General features: G+C 37.8%; 1 protein-coding gene across 8 annotated transcripts in view; it reads left to right on the forward strand.

The window, feature by feature from the left end:
• CSNK1A1 (casein kinase 1 alpha 1) overlaps positions 1 to 23,438 on the forward strand; it is a 45,752-nt gene extending 22,314 nt beyond the window's left edge. Inside the window, exons 5-12 of one of the 8 annotated variants that reach the window (XM_061616849.1) lie at positions 1,852 to 1,935; positions 5,249 to 5,388; positions 6,300 to 6,378; positions 8,222 to 8,296; positions 8,510 to 8,616; positions 9,833 to 9,981; positions 17,064 to 17,112; positions 21,970 to 23,438. In XM_061616849.1, coding sequence (XP_061472833.1) covers positions 1,852 to 1,935; positions 5,249 to 5,388; positions 6,300 to 6,378; positions 8,222 to 8,296; positions 8,510 to 8,616; positions 9,833 to 9,981; positions 17,064 to 17,068 — 639 coding nt within the window. In that variant the 3' untranslated portion in view covers positions 17,069 to 17,112; positions 21,970 to 23,438. Of the gene's footprint in view, positions 1 to 1,851; positions 1,936 to 5,248; positions 5,389 to 6,299; positions 6,379 to 8,221; positions 8,297 to 8,509; positions 8,617 to 9,832; positions 9,987 to 12,946; positions 13,175 to 17,063; positions 17,113 to 21,969 lie in introns of those variants that run through there. The other 7 variants (XM_061616853.1, XM_061616851.1, XM_061616847.1 and 4 more) reach the window with 7 other exon arrangements.
• Positions 23,439 to 24,800: the final 1,362 nt, after the last annotated feature.

The following is a 24,800-nucleotide window of genomic DNA, read 5'->3' on the forward strand; positions in this document are numbered from 1 at the left end:
ATTTCGTATTGTCAACTGCATTTATGCCAGCATGGTGGAACCTTCACTACCAGCTACCTAGATATTAAAATTGGCTGTAACCAATCTATAGCAAAACTATTGGCTTCTAATAGTAACATAAGCCTGTTGACTTAACTGCTTCCTTTGCTTTCACAAGCCTGTGAAAGTTCAGAGTGCAGTTAATCTAGCTGTAGCATAACAGTCACAGACTTAAACTACTGTAACTTTTTTTTACGAGATTTTAAGTGTGGGCAGAATGGGCTGATTCATTAATTTAGCTGGAGATGCATGTTTTGTTGGATTTTTTTTCTTGACTAGATTGTGAGATTAAAATCTGTTAATCTACATTGAGCTTGGGCAGACAGGCAGCATTGGCAATGCATTAAGCATGCTGTTGAGTAGAAATTCTTAAGTGCAGGACAAATGTGGGTGATTATTTTATTGGGAGCAAGATTCCCACTTGGTTCTTCATAGGCCTTGTGTGTACTCTTTAGATACTACTAGCTATAAAATGTTACCTTTGTTTGCCTGTATGGATGCCAACTTGGGGCCATTACTTTAGAACAAAAAACAAAACCACCACCATCACTGTTGAGTTCTGTTTTAAAGGAGTTCAGTATACCAGTTAGAAACAACTTTGGGGAGGTGGGGTGGGAAGAAACTGGAACAGTCACATTTAAGCAAATCTAAAATGCCTTCCTGTAATCCTATTTCTGTTAAATTTCATTTAAATTTCGTTCTCTAGTGTTCTGTTTCCTTAATGCAATCCAATTCTTTAACCTTCTGGCAAGAACTGGAAGTGTAATTAGAAAAAATATATCTGTTAATGTGGTTTTCCTTCTTTTGGCCCTTTCTCTACATTCTTTGACAGTTGTAGTGAGCTGGCATTGTAGCACCTTGTTTTTCTTTCAAGTGAAAGAGTAGCCTGGAAAATGGTGTTGTGCTTTTATTAGGTGAGCTTGTTAGGATCACATTGGAAGGTGTACACCTGACCCTGTTTCTCCTTCCCAGGGAGCCATTTACAGTCTGTAGCAAATACTAGAACTGAAAGCAGATGCCCGCTGTTTAACTTTTCAAATAATGCTGGACATAGGAGTATAAAACTCTTGGTTTAATCTAAGCAGAATTTAAATAAAATTTTGCTTTAGGTGTTGTAAATTGCAGCTCCTTTTTGGAGAAGTTTGCTTTAGATATAGTATGCTGTTTTCTTCTGTAGCAAAAGTGCAGGTATGCATTATTTTAAAACATACCAGTCGCAGTAGGTTAGCTCATTATGGCAATCTTGTTCCAGTAACTTTTTTCATTATAAAGTAATTTAAAATGTAGTGAATAAATTGGAATGCTGAATTTCTCAAATTTCTTAAATTCTTAATTACACGTTTAGGAGTGATTTCACTTCTAACATAAGATCATCTTTGAGCTTTGCTAGAATAAGCCCTGCATGCTTACGGTAGTGAACTTAAGGTGACTAAATGCCTTCTACCTCTTCCTTACTGAAGATTTACTTCTTATGTGTCATTTGGGGGAAGGGCAGTTTGTGGAGTAAAGGTTACTTTTGTACATAATATCCAAATTTCCTTTTTATTAAAGCCAAATGTTGCCATTGCTTTCCATGTTCAAGGCAGTGTCATTTTAAAGTGGCTCATGCTCAAAGTTTAACTTGCCACATCTTCTAAATTTTTTCCTTATAACATTATCTCTTCTGGAAAACTATAGTGCTTGGTGGAAGAAGGATGGCATTTGGCTACCCTATTCTTTCTCTAATGCCTTGGTGTTGCCTGTCTGCGCCAGCCATTGTTGCAATGTAAGCAATACTGTTTGATGCACTGCCACCCTCTATTGTTTGTTCAGTGTTTAGAATCTCCAGTGGGGAAGAGGAAAAGAAGCATGACTGTTAGTACTTCTCAGGACCCATCTTTCTCAGGATTAAACCAGGTCTGAAACTGTCTCCTATTCCAACCTCAATCCCAAACTCATATGCTTTTTTGTTTTGTTTTGGAAAACATGTAGACTTGCAAAAAGCACCTTCTGTTGGCATTATTCAGACATACTTGGCAAACATGTAACATTGCTAAGAAGTTTTCCTTGCGGCGCTTGTTTACACTGTAAGGTTCTTATGCTGTCTATTAAAATGTGATAAGGTTAAGTATCACTTAACTACCCAAATGTTTTTGTTGGCTCTTGAGGAATAGCCCTGTGTTTTAAAATTCAGCAACAAGGAGTATATGCTGTGAGGGATCACATATGCCTGCTAAATATATATGGTCTGTATCTGGATGTAGGAGGTCTTTGTTACCCTGTTGATTGACAGTATGATATTTGTTTAAAAAATGGATTTCAGGTGGGAATGACAATAAGACAATTGAGACCAACTATACCTTTTCTTGTGTATTAGTAGCTCTGATGGTTTATTCAACTGTACAGTGAGACAAGGATCATCTTGTTTCTGGTTGTGCATTTAAACAAATAAAATTGAATACAGATCATGAAACCAAGCTATTCGAGGTAGTTTTGCATTCTTGAAGCTTTATTATATCCCAGCTATTGGGCACAGGTTGTCTTCAGCAGCTTTTTCATTTGCTTGTTAAGGCTGAATCTTAATCTGCTTCTTTAGAGACCCTCAGCTTTGAAAATGTAGTAAGTGAAATGGATAGTGTTTCATTATATAAAGCCTCTTCTTGGTGTAGCATTAGCATCTAGTTCAGATGATGCTATCTATCCAGTTTGTGAAGCTATATTGTAAAGCCTGGGTGTTGTGCCATTTAAAAGAGTCATAATGTCTCACCTTACTCTAAATTAGTTTAATTGAAAAGGAAAGGGGGAGATGTACCTCACGTATATTGCTGCTTATATAACATTACTACTCATGACTAGTGGTATGCCATTTGTGCCAGAATTGTAGTGCTCGAGAGGAACGTTTAGCCATGATTAGAGCTTTTCACCTAGTCCAGGTAACAGATATAGGGCCCTGAACTGGATTGGGACCACAGAGGTGGGCAAAATTAAAAGTCCTTTACACCCTTCTTATTTTATTTATTTATTTATCTGATTTATATCTCGCCCTTCCTCGCAGCAGGAACCCTTCTTCCAGGGTCACAGTTCTAATTAGGAGCCTCTGGCCTGCTAATTACTCCATAAAGCAAAAACCCACACCATTGATGCAGTTACTAATTGTATGAATGATGTCATCTCTAGTTTGGCCCATAGTTACACCACTTGCCTTGCAGTTGTCCTCAAGAGCCTTACTCGTTTGCCTGGTAACTTCCTTTCTCAGCACCCTCCTGGGCAGAGAAGCACACTTTGCAAACCTGGGATTGGGGTGATTTATTACCATGGAAGAGAGTATGTAGTAAAACAAATCACTCTTCTTTCAGTCACTTACCTTTTGTCACTGGGTCACACTCTTTCTCAAATGGTTGGAGGTGTATATTTTCATCTCCAGAACTTAGGCAACACAGCTGTCAAATTGCTATTGCATGCTGCTTTAAAATAATCATTTTAATGAAAATCATCAGAAGTGAAAGCATCTGTATTACACAACAAATATGCAGTGTCAAATATTCTGTACTACTGCACTATCCTCACTGAGGAATGGGGTTTATGTGAGAGGAATCTTAAGTGAGTTGTCTGCTTAATACTCATAGTTTGTGTGAGTATGCAAAGAAACATTTTGGAAAAGCCCAGAACTGTTAGTCATAAACAGCATCTTCATTCAGATCAAATGAACTTCCTTCCCATTGCATATAACATTAACTCAGTAGTCCGATAGAAATTATTAGTAATAGAATGTTGATTGCTTAATTTATAGATGGATCTCTGGAGACTCTTATCTTGCTACCTGTATTTCACAACACTTGAACAAGTTTTAATGAGGCAGTCTAAGCCATGACATATACAGAAGGGCCCCGCTTTACAGCGCTTCGCTTTACAGTGATTTGCTAATACAGCGGTCTCAATTAGACTAAAGCCCCACTCATACGGCGCTTGTTCCGCGTTTACGGCAGTTTTTAGGCATCGTGTGCCATTCTATTCAATGGGTTTTGCTTTACAGCGGGGGTCCGGAACGTAACCCACTGTATGAGTGGGGCCCTACTATAGTTACCTTTATACTAGTAAAGAGGAACACATTCAAATCATTATTTGATATCTATGGAGATTGCAGGTTATGACTTTCCTCATTTGGGTCAGACGTTCATTCTGTATGCAGCTGATTTCAGTTATTCATTTGTAATGGATGATCAGATAATTTTTCTCTGCATCCACCTATAAATTAAAACACTTCTTAATTCTGTTTAAATGCTACCCTCATTTATTCTTGATTCTGTATTCCTCTGCTTCGCTGTGGTAACTATAGAAACCCAGCATGTTTAAGTGTGTCCTTAAAGGCATTGGCAACCTGAAAATGGCAACTACAGTAATTTGAAGTTCTTTTTAAAAAGTGCATATTAGAAGTTAGTTTCCTGTCAAGTGTTCTCTTCTGGGTTTTTTTTAGGAGAGCTATTTTTCCGGTGTTCTTTGAACTGCTTGTTGCTATTTAGTATAAAAATCTGTAAAAAGCATGTACAAGTATAGTTAGGATACTTGGCATGCTTTAAAAGTTAAGCATGGTTAAACTTATATACTGAAATAACTGTGTAGGTCTATTCTAACTTGTTCTCCCTGGTACCAGAGCTGATGAAGGCCTTTTTTTATATATTACGTGTCTGTGACTGATCAGTTAAATCAAACAATTTAGGAATTGCATTTTGCTGTAGTAGTTGGAAATACAGAAAAGATGGTTAATGGCACACAAGCAAAATTTATTTGAAAAACTAAAGCCAGAGTATTATGGAAAAAAGTAATGCCTCTTTCTTCCTAGTTAGTATAATATCAGTGTTATTTTTTTTACCTTGGCATAATACCTAGGTTTGAGACTAACAGTGCAATCATATGATCTCTACTCAGAAGTAAGCACTTCTGAATAATGAAGTAAGTTCAGTGGGGAATTACTTCTAGGTAAATATGTATAGAATTTGCAGCTTAAGTCTCACTTCAAATAGTAATTTTTTAATCAAATAGGAAAGATTTAGGAGTATTTGAGTGCTTTCTGTTTGGATTAATTATGACACTTGTTAACATTGCTCAGCTTTAATTATAGTTAAACTTTATTTTCTTAACTCTAAAAATTCTAATAAATGTACTTCAAAAATAAGGCTGTAGTTTCCAAACGCTGCCTGGAAACTTTAATCTATTTTATTTTGTTTTAAAGTTATTCCTTATTGACTTTGGGTTGGCCAAAAAGTACCGGGACAACAGAACAAGGCAACACATACCATATAGAGAAGACAAAAATCTCACTGGTACAGCCAGATACGCCAGCATCAATGCACATCTTGGCATTGAACAGAGGTAAGTGTCCAAGCAATATCTAGAAAGCTGTTAGTAAATATTTGGCATCTTCCTCTAATGGATACCACCTGACTGAATACACATTTCTGCAGCTAAGAAATGGAAGTGGATTAAACGTTTCCAGCAGTTTAGTAACCTCCTTGTGAAAATGATTTCACCACAGTTTTTGTAAATAAAATAATGCATTTACTGTCATTTTGGGGACACACTGTAATATTCTAAAAACCCAGATTCTATTCGGTGGTTTAGGTGTAGTATTATGCTGCTGCTATTTGGGGGCTTATATGTATGGCTTCTCTTGCTAAGCCTTTGTCAGTTCCATTGGATGAGCTTGCTCTTACTTTGTTTTAAACTACTTTGGTTCTTTAAATTCTATGGTTGGTTGCAGTGTCTTCTAGAAAGATGGTTGGATAATGTCATCTAAGCAGATCTCTGTGAATCATCAAAATGTTGAATTCTGCTTATAGCACAAATCTATCATACGCTGCAATTCTGCTTCTAGAGTAGAGAGAAGGTCCTAGTTCCTCAAATCAAAAGTAGAGTCTCAGAAACCAAACATGTCACAGACCCTTTAGTTTTAACATTGTAGTTGGTGTGAATCAGAATCAGTTATGCTGTTACTTTATGTTGTGCTGAGCAATGTACATGGTTGTAAACCTTGGGCACTAAAATTTCAGATGTATAGGTAAATCTATTCCAAAAAGGTAAATTTAGAAGTTGTAATGGCTGCATAAGCTCATATTTCTTCAGCAAAGAAGTTTGTTCACCCTCATTTTCCACTCCTGCTGTGTATTGGTATGTTGGCAGTTTTACTGACCGACAGTTTGCCTTCAAATCATGCTAAGACTTTGGATGGCAAGTGCTGGTGTACGTTTTAAGCATAAACTTAAAAACGGCTTCTTCATCCACAGTCGTCGTGATGATATGGAGTCACTAGGATATGTATTGATGTACTTTAACAGAACCAGTCTGCCATGGCAAGGATTAAAGGTATGTCATGAAATTATGCTTGAGGTTCCAATTCTCCCCACCACTCTCACCAGAATTGTAGAGAACCCTATTAAAGACCCTGATAGCTCCATGGTGTGAAATGTTTTCTCCATGTTTCTTGGAGAAAACCTATATGGTATATAATTTGTGGTTTTGGTGCACAAAATTGCATTCAGAGCTAAGTTTAGGAGGGCAAGCAAAATGCCAGGATGCTTTCTATATTTGCATATAAGTACTATGGTTACTCCATTGCTAAAACTCTATTGTTTAAAGGCTGACATATGGAATATAGCTAAATCTGTCAATTCAAACCAACTCTGGGACTTAATAAAAGTATCAGTTTGCACTCTGACTGAAGTATTGTAACTGTATAAAAATGTAACTGGTGATATTGGCTGACACCCTACAGTATCAGCCTATCAGTGGAATGGATTTCTGCTCACACAGTGTAACTTCCCCTTCCTCTCCTTGTCCCACCACCACCACCACGCATCTGCAGAATTTGCTCCAGAGAGTTGGAAGAGCACAGTGGGCTGCAGGAAGAAGTAGTCTACTTGTGTAACATTGGGCATCACCCATTGGGCATACCAAAAAACCCCAAACCTCGCAAGATTCATAGTGTGTGTGCGTGCATTCACGTGAAACGTTTTCTCTGCCTGATATAGTTACCAGGAATAGGTCTTCTGACTGCCAGATGGCCAGTCTAAGATTTCACAGTAATGAGGATGGAGGAGGGCTGATGCATTGGACGTGTCATGTTACTCCAGATGGATGCATAGTTCTGGCCCTCTATGTTGCCCAAAAGAGCTGTCTTTTGTCCAGGCTTTTATATTCCTTTCCTCAACTATCAGGATCTCAGCTGCTTAAGACTCCTTTCACCCTCTGTTATCTTGACCATGTCAGCACATGGTCAGAGAGATGGTAGTCCTGTAACACCAGTAATTGGATGTGTGGTGATCTTGGGGTGTTCTTCTAAACTGAGGTTACACTTATAGGGCCCTGGCTGGTCACTGTTCCTTGTAGTTCTGACGAGATTGGGCATCTCAGTTTTGTTTTGCAGTGTTGAAGCACCAAGCTTTGTGATGAAGTTAACATTGCCAGTTGCTCTTTTTCCTAATAGCAGTGTTCTGTTCTTCATTCCCAAATGATTCATAGAACATTGAGGCCTTTAATGGCTTGAGGAAATTAATGGTACAATATCAGAATATTACAATATTATAGAAATAGAAAGCCTTGGCTTATAAAGAAAGAATAGAGATTGCATTTTTATTGGAGGCATTAAAGTCCTCTTCTAAAGGAGCACATTATTTGATGTATACAGAACATACATGAATACATACATCATAAGAGCATACCTTACTCTTTTTAATGTTTTTACATGGAATTGCAGAATTCAGATTATGTAGCTACACTTATTGATGCTATGCAATTGCAGGTTGTGCTGGGAAATATTAAGGTATCAGATATAATCTTATATAATAATCTTTCAAGTGGGCATATTGCAGGACTGTCATATTAGTTCCCTGGTTTAATGGGCAAAAGTACCAAATAGAGACACCACAATAACCATGTGATTACAATAAATGGAAGTCAGCTGTATTCAAAATTTAATACCAGATTGACCTTCATTCCCTTTGCAATGGATTGTGGCACTTGGACATTTCATATAAAGACTTTGGCTGCAATCCAGTACACACTTACGTGGGAGTGAGTACCATTGAACCCAGTGGAGCTTACTTCTGAGTAGACATATATTAGATTGCAGACTAAGTCTTTAAGGTTTTGTCCATCTGATATTGGCAACTATCCTTGTGTTACTTACCTTGATATACATGTTCCACAGGCTGCAACAAAGAAGCAGAAGTATGAAAAGATTAGTGAAAAGAAGATGTCTACTCCTGTTGAAGTTTTGTGTAAGGTAAGATGATAAAAGCTATTTTGAAGGAATGTAAACTGTTAAGGAGATTCTCTCCTTGATTAAAGCAGCCAGAACCTTAGGCATTATGTAAATGCATTTCTTTGTATTCTCCCTTAAAAAACAACTCACAATACTCTAGAATTGATGTCCTGAATTTAAGAATTACAAGGAATCTTTTCTTGTAGGTCATGGCTTGTCTAATTCTGTTTACAGGGTTTTCCTGCAGAATTTGCAATGTATTTGAACTACTGTCGTGGACTGCGCTTTGAAGAGGCACCTGACTACATGTATCTGAGGCAGTTATTCCGTATTCTTTTCAGGTCAGTTTGCCGGGGGGTGGGGGGTGGCAGGGGTGAGAAGAATCACAAAACTCTTGAACGTAACAGTAGTAAATCAGTAAGTGTTTAGAACTAGAAAAAAATTGTGGTAATGCGTTTTTAGCAACTTAAGAAGAGAACTGTGTATCATACGAATTGTTTTTGTGAATTCCAGTAATATTCACCAGCATAATCTCTTTATCTGGCTGAGGTTTAGCCTGCCACCAACAACATAAAATTGAAGCAAATATAAAATTTATTATTTCCAAACATTAACCCACCTTGATCTCAGGGACCACTTCAGTTAACTTGATTTCCAAGAGGGGAAAGCTAAACTTTTAAAAATAGATGGCTGCAATAAAGCAGTTCATGATGCCGCACTCTGAGGCGGTATAAATTTTCCCGAGATTTGTGAGCTGGTTGGATGAGGGAAGGGCATGGTTGTAGAAAGAAGTATGGACTTATTGAGGAAGGGGTGGTGGTCCTGGTAGTATACGAAAATGGTTTTGTACCTGAAGTTACTTGTTATATAATGTTCAGCCTAGCTTGTATTGGTAAGTTGTACATTAACTATAGTTAAGTTGTTTGTCAGCATTACTATTTATAGATGCTCAAAACTCTTCACAGCTTCAGTGCAGATCAAGGTATTAGGAAATGACCATGATCTCAAGTGCCACATGTGATGGCCTGCATGCTCATTCAAGCTTTTCTAGCACCACAAAAAGCTGCTGACTTGATGCCTACTGTGGACCCAATGTATTCTATAATCTGCTGCAAAGGGTGGGGGGAGAGAGTTAGGTCTTCGTTGGTTATATATTTTTCTTTGTTATGCAGTACTCATATGTGGAGACTGCGATTGATGTATATTTTACTGTTTATAAAAAGTTAATAACAATTAAAACAAAAAAAAGCTGCTGACAGTTGCCTCAGTCCATGGAGATGCAGCTAGCTGGAGGAAGGGAACGGTGCAGCATCCGTTCCCCACCAAGGAGGCTCTTTGGGTCCTGGCCAGTACTTTTGCAACTATGTAAATGTCTGCTAAGTGACTTTCAAGCTTGCTGCAAACAGATTTTTAATTCTTAATCCATTGTACTTCTCCGCTTTTAAAGAGTTTTACAAGACATCGTTAATTTTAAGCTTCAGTAAAATTCACATGGTATGTAACAGCAAGGCAAGTATTGTGCTTATTCTGCTTACTTTTTCTTTTTCCGCTCCCCAGAACCCTGAATCACCAATATGACTACACATTTGACTGGACAATGTTAAAGCAGAAAGCAGCACAGCAGGCAGCCTCTTCCAGTGGGCAGGGGCAGCAAGCCCAAACCCCCACAGGCAAGCAAACTGACAAATCCAAGAGTAACATGAAAGGTTAGTAGCCAAGAACCAAGTGACGTTACAGTCCAAAAATAATAAACACTAATTTGGATAATGTCGGTGAAGTTAAGTGTTAGATCGAGGAGGTCATTAAAAATATATATTTGGCTATTTAGTATTAAAGAAAACGGACGTCCTTGGAAAATTTGACTACTAACTTTAAACCAAGTGTCCTTGTATTTCATATCATTTCTTTGGGGATGTTGGGTCGTTTTAACCACTGCATCTTCTGCTCCCGCATTAACCCCTCTTCAAAATAAACTGGCTTGGTGTTGGGAACATGACAGATAGTTTGATCCAAAATCCTAGACCTAACACTTTTAAAGAGAAAAGTCTTTCTATTTTCTTTTTGTATTGGGTCAGCATTTATAGGCTTTGGTATGGGTAACTTTATTCTTATATCCAAATGAAGATGGAAAACTAGGCATGATCTTGTTTGGAGTTCTGCCTTAAAGCACTTGCATGATGGATCCTTGGCATAGAAAGTGTTACTTTTCCATCTTCAGTTACAAATCCAGGGCTGGATTCTCCTGTTGGGTGTACTAATAATGGGAATTTTAAATTTAAATTTGAGTTTTTAATTTTCAGTTACATTAAGCTTTTGCTTTTTTAGAAATACTGTTTTAAATAATGTTGGAATTTAATACAACTTAACACTGACACCTCTTAAACTGGTTTTCCATGAAGACCAAATCCTGTCTTAAGTTAAGCTGTACAAATTTAACCCAGTATTGTGTATTAAGGGCTTTGTGGTTACCACAGGACTCTCCCCTGTACCTGCTTGGCTAGTTCTCCACAGAGGAGCTTGCTCTACTCCTTCCCAGAATGGCGGTCCCAATGTTAGGGGTACTCAGGGTGATGCACAGTCTGGGGAAGAATTGAGACAGCTTCATGGGGTGGCATCTAAAGAAGTATGGATGGTGAATGCCACATCTGCAGTAACTCAGGTTCAAATGGAAGGCATTTTGCAATGGGGGATGGGCAGCAAAGTAGCAGCCAAGAGCTCACGTGAAGAGGTTGCTAGCCTGTAGTGGGAGTAGATTGTATTGCACCTGTCATAGAGAACCAGCATAGTAGTGCTGGAATGATGAATCTGTAAAAGAATCCGGGGGGGGGGGGCAGTGGGAGTAGGATACACTATTCCAGACCAGAAAAAATGAGGTGAGCTTTGCAGTCTGCTGAAGGAAATAGTAGAAAATCTCTCTCCAGTTTTCTTCTGTGCCTAACACATTTCAAGCATAACAATTCTTTGTCAAAGGCAGCAGTCACTACTTATCTCCTGAATAAGGAGTTCCTTGTTCCTTTTGTGAGTGCCTTTAGGGGGGAATGGGACAATGAGGGTCTAAAGTTAGTTGAGACATCATTTTTGACAAGCAGAGCAAGGATACAAATAGAGCCTCCTAAAATGCCAAAAACTGGTGTGTATGAAGAGAAGCCTTCAATGAAGTAATTTGTGACAAAGCTCCTATGATTGTACCTACCTATACCCAGTGTGGAATAAAAATGAACTTACCTGCTGAAGTTGTCTTGCATCCTGGTGCCTAGAGATGATCAGAAGAGAACAGAGTGGAACAAGCACATCTGGGCCCAAAGGGCTGACAACTCATCGTAAATTTGGCATCCACTTGGTGGCTTCAGTGGACAACACCCTGTTGTACCATATTCATCTACTGAGTTCACTTGATTTACCTTGTGCTCCTATTTTATGGTCTCAACTGCTTGAACACTGCAACTTGCTCAATTTCCAAATGATAAATATATATAACTCTTATCTGCTGAACACGAATTACTTTTTTTCAATAAATGGAAAAGTAGTCTGTCCAGTATAAGCCAATGCTTCTGAAAAATTCTGACAGCTTAAATCTTTAAGTAGATCATCTTGGGTCAGTGTCATTGCATGAGTAAAGGAAGACAAACAGCAGAAATCACAGATTTTACAGTTCTCCACCAACACACACAGAATTCTGTAGTGCCAGAGGAATGTGGATTGTACAAACTTTAGATTGCTGCCTACATTGCTGTTCTGAGGTGAGGCAGAGGAGTGAATGCAACACAGAAGAAACTTGGGGCAGGTAGGGAGAGGACAGCTTTGTTCACTGTCCCTAGCATTTAGGGTTGGTCATGATTGCATGTTTCATGGCTCTTGGCAAATAGAAGATCTTTCAAAAAGTTATTCAACGAGTGTTAAACAAAATATGTGGAAAAAAAGAAATGTATTAAATGGAAACAGTGCAACGAAGATGCAAGCCTTGGTTGTCAGAATGAAATTTTATGTGAAATGCACCTCAAAAGGAAATGACTTCAAATTTTGTGGACATATCTGAACAATCTGGATCAACTGGTTAGTAAACATTTTGCACTATTCTTATTCATTGCTCCCATGTCTTACTGTGCTAATATAAGCATAACGTTGGGGTTGATTACATCTGAGTTACAAAATACGATTCATTACTGAATTTATGGAAATATGTTAATTACATTCTTATTGCTGCTGTAGGACTTCTGACATTTTTAATTGTTCAGTACAAGTCTTCTAGGTAAAGATTGTTCAACATCTGTTAAGCCATCTTGAAAAATTCACTGTATTTAACTTAAAATTTTGGATTTATTTTTTGCCTGATACATTGTTAAATAGAAGCTTGTAAGTGGCCTTTTTCTTTTCCTCATAAAATATTTTGAAGTGCCATTTACACTGACTAAACCATTGAATAAGAATTTAGGAGTACAAGAATTCTTGCCTAATCACATCCCTTATTCGTTGCAAGCATCCCTTCTTTTGGAGCCCAACAGCTCCATAGAATGTAATAGCTGTCCCATAAACCCAGTTCCTACTTACTTGAAGCATATCCCAGCTCTGTAGAATAGTTTCAATGTTTTTAAAGACTGGATCTGCCAAAATTTAAAATCTAAGCAAGTGTACTCAGTAACAGAAATTGACTTTTCGTTGTTTGTGTTTCAGGGTCCATATAAGGGATTATAACTATCCATTTGCAACATCTACAGCTTCACAGGCATCTGCTGGTACCACCAAAGCCAGCAATGCTGGACAGTAAACTGCATGCTTCAAACAAGGCATCTTAATCCAATTGAAACCATGGATGATCATAATGGTTGATGAAAAAATACTCAGTTTGTTAGTGCAACTGACCCTTTTGAGGTGATCAGAATAAAATATTTATTGACAGAGGTCAGCCGTTATGACCAAGCTTTATTTTGTCAGGCAAAATGCTGAAAAGTTGCTGAATACAGTGGTATGAGAATGAGAGTAGTATCAAGCATGGTGGGAAACTTGATAGTTTGTCTTACTGGGTGGAAAAATATTCAGAGTGATTCAGCAAAATGCCCTTTAGCTGAAAGCAGAAGATGGATTTGTTTTTCAGAATATCTGATGACAGGAACTCCTAACATGGCAGAGATAGGAATAAAAGCTATATGATGTATAGCATTGTCATAAGCAAGTCTGCAAATGTACCGAACATATTTGCATGGTGGAGGAAACGGGAGAAGTTATAGGTCTCATTTAATGCATCTTTTAGCCTCCTGGGAATGCCCCATTAAATACAGTGGGAATTCTGAGTAAACATGCATAGGATCAAACTGTTAATAAAAGAGCAAGTATGCCTCTGAGGATGAAGAAAACACTGAAATTGCAAAATATTTCTACAACTATCTTGCATTGACTTCATTGAAGAGAGCAGGGGGACCCAAAGTAATTCTCTCCCAGGATGTGACTGAGTTCAGTTAGCTGTTTTGACCTGTTGCACAATTTGTGTATGAACTGGCCTATTCTACTTGTTTAACCTGAAGAAAAACATGACCACACAGATGGAACTAGCAATTTTTCATCATTTCCTGAAGAAAACCATAGACCATATGCCGAATTAAGAGGTTTCACATGTTACAGAAAGATTGCTGTTGCTGTCAAAATTTGGAAAGAACACCAAGATATATTGAAGAAAAATGTGTCAACAAAATTCAGTTGCAATCTATAAATCACATACTAATTTCATTTAATCTAGAGCCATTGTGGTGTAGTGGTTAAGGTCTTGAACTATGACTTGGGAGACCAGGGTTTGAATCCCCACATAGCCATGAAGCTCATTGGGTGACCTTGGGCCAGTCACTGCCTCTCAGCCTCAGAGGAAGGCAATGGTAAAACCACCTCTGAATACCACTTACCATGAAAACCCTATTCATAGGGTCACCATAAGTCAGAATCGACTTGAAGGCAGTACATTTCCATTTTACCCATATTTTTAACCCAGAATACAGGCTAGATGCCTAACTGATAAATAAGTTATTGTGACATGAGCTTTCATCAGTAAACCCATCTGTAACCTCAGGGCTAGAGGTTGGCTATTAAGGTATACATTCTGCTGCTTAACTTTCTAAAGAAGGCTGTTCCACTTACCTAGTGAAAGCCTTTGTAAAGCATCTGGATCTACAATATTTTCCTCTATGTGCTAAATCACCTTACAGTAAACTTTGTTAGCAGATAGAGAGATTATTGTTGGCCTCATTTGGAATTCTTCATTATATCGTTTGAGTTCATATTTAATAAAAACAGTCTTGGTTTTTTCTTATGTATATAACTGCATCAGTACACAGTTGTGAGCAAAGAATCAGTCTATTAAATGAGCAATGTACCATAGGCTACTTTTAAAATAAAATATGGAAAGTGTCATGACCACCTACAGGTTTTAAGGTTCTGTTGAATGTTACTGAATTTATCACAGCCACAGCAGTCAGGTTTGTTGTTTGGACTAATTATGATTTAAGCATAAAAGGATTCAATGAATATATTCCGATAGTGGAATTGTCACAAATATGAGGTTACCTTGATTCAGGTGCATAGCAAGTCAGTGCCAGAAGTAATTTTATGCTTACTTGCAACTTTGTACATTGTATATTCAAGTGTAAAATTTGCATCCAACCAAACTCCTAAACACCTGGGCCCTTCAATGGCTATGAAGAGTTGTTCTTAGCAGCACTTTTTTACCTTGGTTTTTTTTAAAACTAGTGAATAGTAATTGTTCCAACAGGAAAACTCATCTCTAAAATATTGTTGCAGACTGGAGTCCACATTAATATAACAAAATGTGTGTACCTTTCAAGGAGTTTTTACTTTCACTTCTGATTTTGCTAGTAATTAGTTTGGCTCAGTATTGTTACATGACTATAGCCAGACAAAGATGGTCATAGAAACCTAGCAAGCCTGGTTTTCCAAACAAAAGACCTTTTTGTCTACAGGGACATCAGTATCCTAGATACAGGATCTTAGATACCGTGTTTGTGTTTAACCCTTTTCAGGTCCTCTGTGATTTGAAAGTAGCTGGTTCACCTCCCTATAATGCTGCTTAACTTTCTAAAGAAGGCTGTTATACCCTATACCTGGAATATGTCTTGCAGGTTCAGTCTAGATTAGAAAGTGAGGCAGTATAGAGTATGTTAATGTGCACAGCTCAAAATATTGAAGCAGCCCTTATGGCTTAGCTTACAACACAATGTTTACAAAGCTTTAGCTTGCTCGTGGCAAATTGAGGTGGTCAGTTTTGAAATGCAGGGAAACTTTCTCTAGGTAGAATTCAGGATACTTGCTTGAAAGTACTGCTCAGTTGAAAGGGGAAACTGGGATCTGCCCTACTCCATGAGGAAAATCAAAGTGCAACAGGAGCAAAGTAAAGACTGTGATAAAGTAATGTGTTACAAGCTATCAAAGTAAGAAAGCTATTAGAACTGCAGTGTCTTAACAAAGCAATAACAAATTACCTCTTCAGACAGTTTTCTTTTTGTGGGTGAGAAAAGAGGTTCTAAGTATGAAAAATATTGGGGAACTGAAGGATAAGATTGCTTTAGCAGCAGTATGTCTTGCATATGTGTAGTTATCGTAGAACAGGGGTTGGTGGCATGATGCCCTCCAGATGCTGTTGGACTCCCATCAGCCCCAGCCAATCTGTCCAGTGCTCAGGAATGATGGGGACTGGAGTCCTACAGCATCTGGAGGGCCACAGGTTAGCCACCTTTGTCATAGAGCTGTCATGTTTTCTCATTTAATCCCAGCCCATTCTCTTCAGTTGAGGTGTTCACACATTGAGCAGTGAGCCGGTGATGAAAATTCCACTGAGAGTCAGCTGTAACCTGGGCATAAATGTGGTGTTGCTTGCTACTTTGCTTCCCTTTGTTTTCCATATTGACAGTAATGGGAAAGGCAGTGGCAATGTGCTTGGCGGAGCAGCAGGTAGATCATTTGTACATAGAATGGCATATTGAAAGTCAAACAACAATACCATTCTGGAAAAGAATTTTTTTTTGAAAATGAAGGCATCTGTGAACTAAAACGTTAACAAATTCTGCCTGATGCTTAAGAGGCCTATCATGAAGACAGTGGTGTTTTCTGCCATATTTAATTTATTAAATGTCATTGTCTGCAGTTTGTGTATCTAACACTACATATACGGCTAGTTCCATAGTATTCAAGGGCATACCCAGTGAGTGATAATGATAAAATTAGGTCACTGGCTGCTTCAGTATATTTACATATCTGTGTTTTTCTTGTTTTTACTTGCAGTAAACTTAATTACAGTACAGACTGCTTAATTTCAAAATATAATCCCAGTAGGCCAATTCATAAGTTTTGGTCAGCATTCAACTCAGCATTGTACTGTGAATGTAAACTTGTAATTGAAAACTAGAAGATTGTCACCTGAGTCAAGTAAAGCTTTTTTCCTTTTACTTCAATTCCACTTGGCTTGTGCATTTGCAGTTTCTCCACACTGAGTGAAGGTGACATACTGCAGTGTATATATTAAATGCCAGTGTGCCTGGAGCTAGTATTCTGTAGCCTCTGCATAATTGCAAGTCAGAATGGGTTATTAAAGAACTATATCATACAAGTGACATTCGCTCTTATCCTGCACCTCTAATATTCACTGAAGTTCTGCTAAGTGATTTCAAGAAGCATAGAATTATTATTTCAAAGCTTTTACTGTGAAGTAAACGCTTTTCTCCGAATGTTAGTACATAGACTTGCATTTGTCCAGAATAGCTTTTGCCTTAATTATTATTTTTGGTTTCAGATTAGCGCAGAGTTCAAGTTTTGTCTTACGTATAATCAACACATTTAAGGTAATTTCATTAATAAAACAATTTTGAAATGTTTTTGTGCACATAAGTAGACTTTTGTTTCATAGGGTTTTATAAGTCTTGAGTTATTCTAGTTGTCTAATTTCTGAACAATAGAAACCACATATTTAAAAAACTAATAAAATCTAAAACAAAATAGCTGTATAAATATATTAGTGATGGTTCCTCCAGCAGATTCTGTCAGACTTCATTCTGAGAAGCGGGGATAAATCTGGAAGATTAAAAGTGTAAATTAAAACTGTCCAACTTATTTCTAAGGGATGAATTCTACCAGTGCTCCTAAGAATACCTAGACACCCCATTTCCCTTGCATCATACCTAGCCTGTAATGCTGAAGCCTATGAACCAGCTGCATATTTTAAAGAATGCACAGGGTGTATTGTGCATCACAAAGTGATCAGCTTTTATAAAACACTCCATTGCCAGTCGAGTGATTATTAGTACAGATATTAGTTGATAGGAGATTGTGTCCATCCACTAGTGGAATGGACTTCTGTTCATGCAACAGGATTTCCCCTTCCTCTTCTCCTCCTCCTCCTCGCAGCCCTCTGCATGCCCATAATACCTGCTTTGGAACAGATTTGTTTGTGTGTGGTGGGGAGGTACTTCAGGGAGGAGAGGATGGGGAAATTGCTCACACATTGGATATCACCCATAGTTTTCAGTCTGTAAACTTTCCAGTGTTCCTACTATGACTATACACTGTTACTGCAAAGTAGGGAAGTATTTTTCAGTCCTTTGAAGTTCAGTAGTTTAATATTAAGAGCCAGAATTAGGTGTCTGTAACTCAGGATTGCAAACAGTGGGTTTGTGGATTCCTGCAGACTTTATGATTAGTAGTAATTTTAGATTGGTAGGATACAAATATGGAGTGGAGTGGAGAGGGTAAGTGATAGAATACTTGGAAAACTTCACATCTTTTCACAGGCTAAGAATGCTATTAGTGGCAGACATGAAATGCATAAAACAGTTGCCCCTAATTTTCTAACCTAGATTACAGGAACTTTACTATTTGCAGGGGTGAAAGAAATTCTATTGTCATCATTCCAACATATTTGCTGTATAATCCCAATGCTACTGGCTCATTTGGGAGGAAGGATGGGATATAAATTGAATAAATAATGCTGAAGGAAACACAACATATGTGTATAATAGGCTGAATTCAAAGATCTCCATGATCAGAAGGCACTTGCATCCATGCATGGGTGTTACTGATTTTTCTACTAGATTGCAGCTTCTCAAAGATATAAGAGCATAGTAGAAGATCATCTACTGAGTAAGCAGCAGAATCAATAAGGTGGCTTTCTACCAAATAGAAAAGTTTCTCAGAAACTGTGAGGAGGAGCCCAACACATTCTTACGATTAAAGAAGATTTTCATGTGAACTTCTAATTTAAAAAATGAATAGAAAAGCTAGCAACGCTTAAGATGTTGCGGGGTGTGTGTGTGTGTGTGAACTATGTTTTATATTAAGACATCTAATTTAAATTTGATTTTAGTAAGTTTTTATTGTGAATTTATTAGTAAAATGTGACTGCTTATAAATGTTGATAGAATGCTGTCTGAATAAAATAGAAGGTTATAGCTGCATACTTTACAATTAGCATGCTGAATCCTGGAATATCTAGGAAATATTGAGCTCAAAATTCTTTGAGGCTCTTCTCTTATACTAAATTTTGAGGCTGCATACTACATTGAGGACACTATTATAGAAGATTCAACTCGCTGCTGGTTTGTGGATGTTGGCACAGTACCTTAACTTTGACAATTCCAGCTGAATGCATATATGTAGTGATACATATAAAATCGGTTTCTGGATGGTTCAAAGTTTGCATAGATATTTTTCTCAAGATCTGTGTTGAAAGTTAGAACAAATTTCCAGTTGAGAGAACAAACCTTACCAGCAATTTCCAGTTAGTGGTATATTTCTGGATGGTCCTTTACATTTCTGTACTTGTTCAGATTATGTCCTTGCCTGGTTCTACAGACTGGTGGAAGTTTCTTTGACAACTGCTTCTCAGCCTATAAAACAAGATGCTGTTGTGTGCAAATGGTGGGTCACCAAAGCATACAGTTGTTCTGCTTACTTTTTAGCCACAGTGCATTCAAAAGGAGGAATTCTCTCACCAAGGAGGCCAGCCAGCATGGGGATGGCCCCTCCTCCTGAGTCAGGGAGAAAACAAGTTTAACGAAGTTGCCTCTGAGTAAAACAAAAACCCACTGTATTACAAAACATATGAAGCTCAAAATATGATGAGTTTAGGAAAAGCCCATCAAGAAACTTTCAAGGCCTATTTGTGTCTTGTTGGTCATGTATCCAAGGATGTATCTGGTAGTTTCAAATTAATATGAGATAAAGGCCTCCTCCCAAACCTCTTTCTAGTAGCACAAAGTATGAGACTCTTCCACCCCTCACATTTCCTCTCACAGTTCCTTCAGGAATCCATTTCTGCAATTTATAGTTCCTTTAAAACCCAGCCTACTGCTGAGTGGACTCATAATTCACCCTGCCCTTTTGCCTCCCTGTCCTTTTTTCCTGAGTGCCATACCCAGCCTTCATGACCCACAGTCACACCTGTTCTTAGGTTGTGAACAACGCTTTGTCACGCAATCTGGTCTTTCATTTCCATCACAGAAGCTGCACTGTTAGTGTGTTTTTTGAGCCCCCTCAACAGCTAAAATGTTTGAACATTTTCTGACATCACTGTAGTACAAACTGGCTATAGAGGGAGCTTGTGAATGAAGGGTGGCAGTGTATATTACCTGTTTTTATTAAATGATTGTTTTGTAGATGTCAGTATAGCTGAAATAGGGATGGAGGAGAAATCACTTTGGTGGTTCCAACCTGATAGAGCTTAGCCTGCATTGGACCACCTCAGGCATGAAATGCCTACTTATGTCTGAGCCACTTGTGTGCTGACAGTTTTTTTAAAGTCTGACTTATTATACGCACAATTATACACAAAAATACATACTTATAATGCACTTAAGATTTGAGTCCCATGCGGTACTACATTTCTGCAGCATAATTTGATGTTAACACTAGTATTTTTATACGGCGGTATGCTTTTTTGTATGTATCTGCTTATGTGTTGGTTGTTTTAGGAAACCTGGAGCGTTTATGCATATAATAATGCGTATAATATATTTTAGTGGAACTGATTAAAAAACTGTTGTCATCAAGAAGCAGTGAGATAGGAATTAGAAAAAAATCTGTGGATAAATTCAACATCACTGATTTCAGAAAATTCCATCTGTAGTCTTAGTTTTTGGTACTCTTGATGACTTCATCTATATAGTTGGATTGGGTAGATTGCTTATGGAAGCTCCACAAAGCATTGAAATAGATTTAGGTAATCTGGTTTTGGAATAAATATGATTTAATAAATCTTAATGGATTTATACTCAGAATTAAGTTGTATAACATCTTAGATTGAACAGCTGCAGTTGAACAAAATTTTGTTGTCTTTTAGCAATATTGCAACTATTTCAAGGACTGTTAAACCAATGGTGATACTGCTCGATATTCATCAGCAGTCTGCAACTTCCCTTCACTGCTGGTATCCCAATAGTGTGGTGACTTGAGACACAGCAAAGCCATACATTGGATGTGAGATCACTATTAAATAAAATATCTAAATGGATTGTTTATGAAGGGATTAAAAATTGTTTAGACGAAAGGTTTGTCAAGTTCCTTGGTGAAACATACCTTCCCTTTAATTCATAAAAAGCACCTCACTGGCATAGCTCAGTGGCAAGGACCAGACTGTACATTTCTTCTGGCAGAATGCATGCTGCTGGAAATTGCTGGATAAAAGTGTGTATGAATGGTAGAGTGAAAAGCAAAGCATTGTTGCACCTTTGTTCTGTGGTAGGCACACTATGGTTTCGTTTCATAGCAATCTGTAACAGTTATATTTTATTATAGATGTTGGCTGCTTAAGCAAATCTCTCAATCCTTGGTGGCGGGAGGGTGGGGATGGCAGCTCTGCTTTGCGTCCCTTTCTTAGATCCACATTCTGGATTGTTTGTAGTGATGCACAAAATCATACTTTAAGTTTCAAGCCCAGAGATGATAATTCTCCCAAGTTACAATGTTTTTCTTACATAGATAGCATATATTGGTAAGGTTGCAATGCTGTATACCCACGTACCTTGGAGTAAGCCCTGTTGACCTCAGTAGGGCTTGCTTCTGAGTAGACATGTATAGGATTGCACCATAAGCCATGTAACTGTTACTCTTAATTCTGTTGTCTATTACCTTACACATTCATGAATTAGGGCTGCCTGCTTTACTTGATGAGAACCAACTAAGCAGTAGGACTTGAGTTAAGAATATGCTTGTTATTTCAAAAGGTTACTTTTTGTTAGCGGGGAATATGGGAGAAGGCCACTTCTAGTATTTTCTAAGTCCTGACATGTCAGTATCCTAAATAAGCAATTCTATTTAAATATACTTGACTAGAAGACAAATGGTTGATCAGCTAAAGTTTAATGGCTGGCAGCCCTAGCATGAATGGTAACTCAATACATAACTTCAGTAATGGTTGTCGGATTGTTATTGGTGATTTCTTATTAAGGCTGGTAGCCAAAAATGTAGCCTTAAGGAAAACTGGATTATTACATGCTTGACTCTTAGTGTACAAACAGGACTATTTACATGGAGTATGGCTGCTGTCAATTGATAAACTCAATCAAGTACCATCAAGCTTTGAAATAAGTCTGTAATTTTGAATCAAGTCAATTTTCTTTCCAAAGCCATAATGTTTGTTTAAAGCCTCCCACTCAAGTGGCTGTTTCTTTATTTCCAAATATCAAAGTGTTTTGTTTGCTTTCCAGGTTTTTGAGCATGAAGAAGAGAACAGATGAAGCAGAGCAGAATGGAGCAGGATATCTCACTCCCCAAATCCTAGGAATTTTAGTTCATAAACACACTTGCCAGTGGTTGTGGGCAACCATCTACTTGATGTAAAGAACTTAATTTCAGTATAAACCGGCTCTGGGCAGCGCCATTGATGCTGCACCTTTGAGTTGTAGCAGCTGTAATTGTGAATATTACTGAGATAGTGAAACATGGTGTCCAGTTTTCTATTGCATTTTTTCAAGTGGAAAAGTTTAACTGAATGGTTGACACACAAGTGGTGGAGAGAATTGTGCATATGCCAATTTTTGTAACCTTTTTACTTTGAACTACACTGCTTATGAGATCTCATTTTTTGGAAGAATGGCATGAACAAGTCTTCAGGAACAGTTGTGATCATTGTAAATGCTCACAATTGTGCACTCTTTCTGGGTATTCCTCCCTGGTTTTGAAAGTTATACACTTAAAACATTCTTAAAATTGCTGGTGTCTGAATGACATAACAAGCCAGCTGACATGGTAGTAACCAAAGATTCCAGTTTTTAAGCATATGAAAGACTCTGCCTGCTTACCTGTGCTAGAAGTAACAGCATCTAAAGTGAAGACTTAAAAGAGAAACTTAGCGACTACTAGATTATCTTTAGGACTCTGCATTAACTCTATAATGTTCTTGGTATAAAAGGAGAAACAGCATATTTGTCACAAATTTAGTTAACATCTTACAACTGAAACTATGTAAGTTGTTTAGATAAATGTAATCACTGTAAACATCTATATGATCTGGGTTTTTGTTTTGAAACAGGAGCTTCTTTGTTTACAAGTTCATTAAAACAACTGTTTCTGTAAGGAAATGAGATATTTTTAATTTGCCTTGGTAAATTTGAAATTTAAATTAAGACACCACCCTTTTTTAAAAATAGGCAACTACAAGGCCATTTGTTAAAGCAAAAGTCCTATTTCTTAATCATTTTAGATCTAGTGTTGTAACTCTTCCTCACTTTTGTTTTTAAATAAATTTTGTATTTTTTTTCTTGATTGGGAGGGGCACTCTTGCATTTTTATAATCTGTTGCATCGATACCCAGCCCGCTGTAACAAGAGAATAAAAATAAAGGCATCTTTTCAGACCCATCACAGCAGCTCACAAGCCTTGCCATTGTCGTGCACTGGCAGGACTAATTTGCAAAACTAGCTTTGCAGATTTAAATGGAAGTGTATGGAGGCTTTTTAAAGGAGGAGTTTTCAAGTTCTTGTGAAGTGGATATGACCAGATTTACTCTTGTTCTTAGGCAGCCTCTCGGTGTGCAGTGTTCACATTGGTTACTGCCTTAGGCTATCCTTCTCACCCTAATCCAGCTGAAAGATATCCTTACTGCTGGTGATTCGTCTAACAGTGTAACTTATTCCTTTCTAGCATGTCAGAATAAATTTTAAAAGTTGTCTGAAAATGCTGCCAGATGCCTATTGTGTATATGGTTTTTGTGACTTTTGGACCTCTTATGTGCATATAACATAGGTGGTGTATATTTATGTGGAACACCAAAGGTCTTGAACAACTGTTGTTCCACAAAGTGAATAGATACTTTATGGCCGTGCAGACAAGAATACCTAAAGAACATTTTCAAGATATGGAGCCTACTAATAAGAACCATTTGTGAAGTGTTATGTACAAATTAGCTCAGATAAGTGCATTTCATTTTTTAAAATGACCCAGGTATTTCCCAACTCTCATTCAGGTTCTTAACATCCACGAGAGATGCTGCTTACTTTTTTATAATGCAAACTGAAAAAAAGTTCCTTAATTTTTCAAGAACAGGGATATGCTTGAGATGGATTATACATAGTTTATGCTGTGTTTAATTGTTGTAATGCGGTCACTACTGAACAATGGGCAACAGGTAGAATGGCTGATAACAAACAGGCTAAATTGGCTTTCAAGTTGAACTAAGGCTGTCACCTGATTGAATAAATCTTAGTCTACTTGCATAACTCTCACTGACTAAATGGAAACAATTCTGTATACAAATAGTATTAACATTATTAAATTTGTATTCAGCTCTTCAACTTGAACGTTTCCAAAGTGGAGCATAGCAATATATTAAAAAGCACAAGTCAATTACAAGTCGCATAAAACAGATATCAACACAATATCAAGAAACTGAAAGTCAAACTATACAGCAGCAATCTGTATCTTATGTCAGCCAAATTGATAAGCCTGGGAAAACGTGTCTTACATGATGTCCAAAACTGGTGACAGCCATATCTCTATGGAGAGGGAGGTTTACATCTGGGCTGCCACAACAGAGAAGGTCCTGCAGGACCTCTCATGCAGACCTTAAGACATGGTATGGCAGGTAATAGGGAAGTGATCCTTTAGATACTTGGGCCCTAGACCGTATAGAACTTTACAGACCAAAGCCAGTCCCTTAAATTGGGCCTGGTAGCAAACAGGCAGCTGGCATGGATCATGAAGGGATCCATGAATCCCACTTTGCTACATTTGGCTGCTGCATTCTGTGCTAGCTGCAGTTTATGGATTATTTTCAAGGGCGACCCTGCATAGAGCATATTGCAGTAGTCTTAATAGAGAGGTAAACAAAGATTGTAGTACCATAGCTAAGTTATCTCAGTGCACAAAGGGCTATAGCTGGGCATAGTTACCCAATACCACTAAAGTTACCTGGGGTTCAACAGGCCCCAAGACCAAGTGCAAGCTATGCCCCTGCTTCTTCATGGGGAGTACAGTTCCATCCAGAACAGGTAATTTTTCCAATTTGAGAACTGCTCACAAACAGTACCTCAACCTTATA

This window comes from Rhineura floridana, chromosome 3 (genome assembly GCF_030035675.1).
Source record: "Rhineura floridana isolate rRhiFlo1 chromosome 3, rRhiFlo1.hap2, whole genome shotgun sequence".
Lineage (NCBI taxonomy): Eukaryota > Metazoa > Chordata > Lepidosauria > Squamata > Rhineuridae > Rhineura > Rhineura floridana.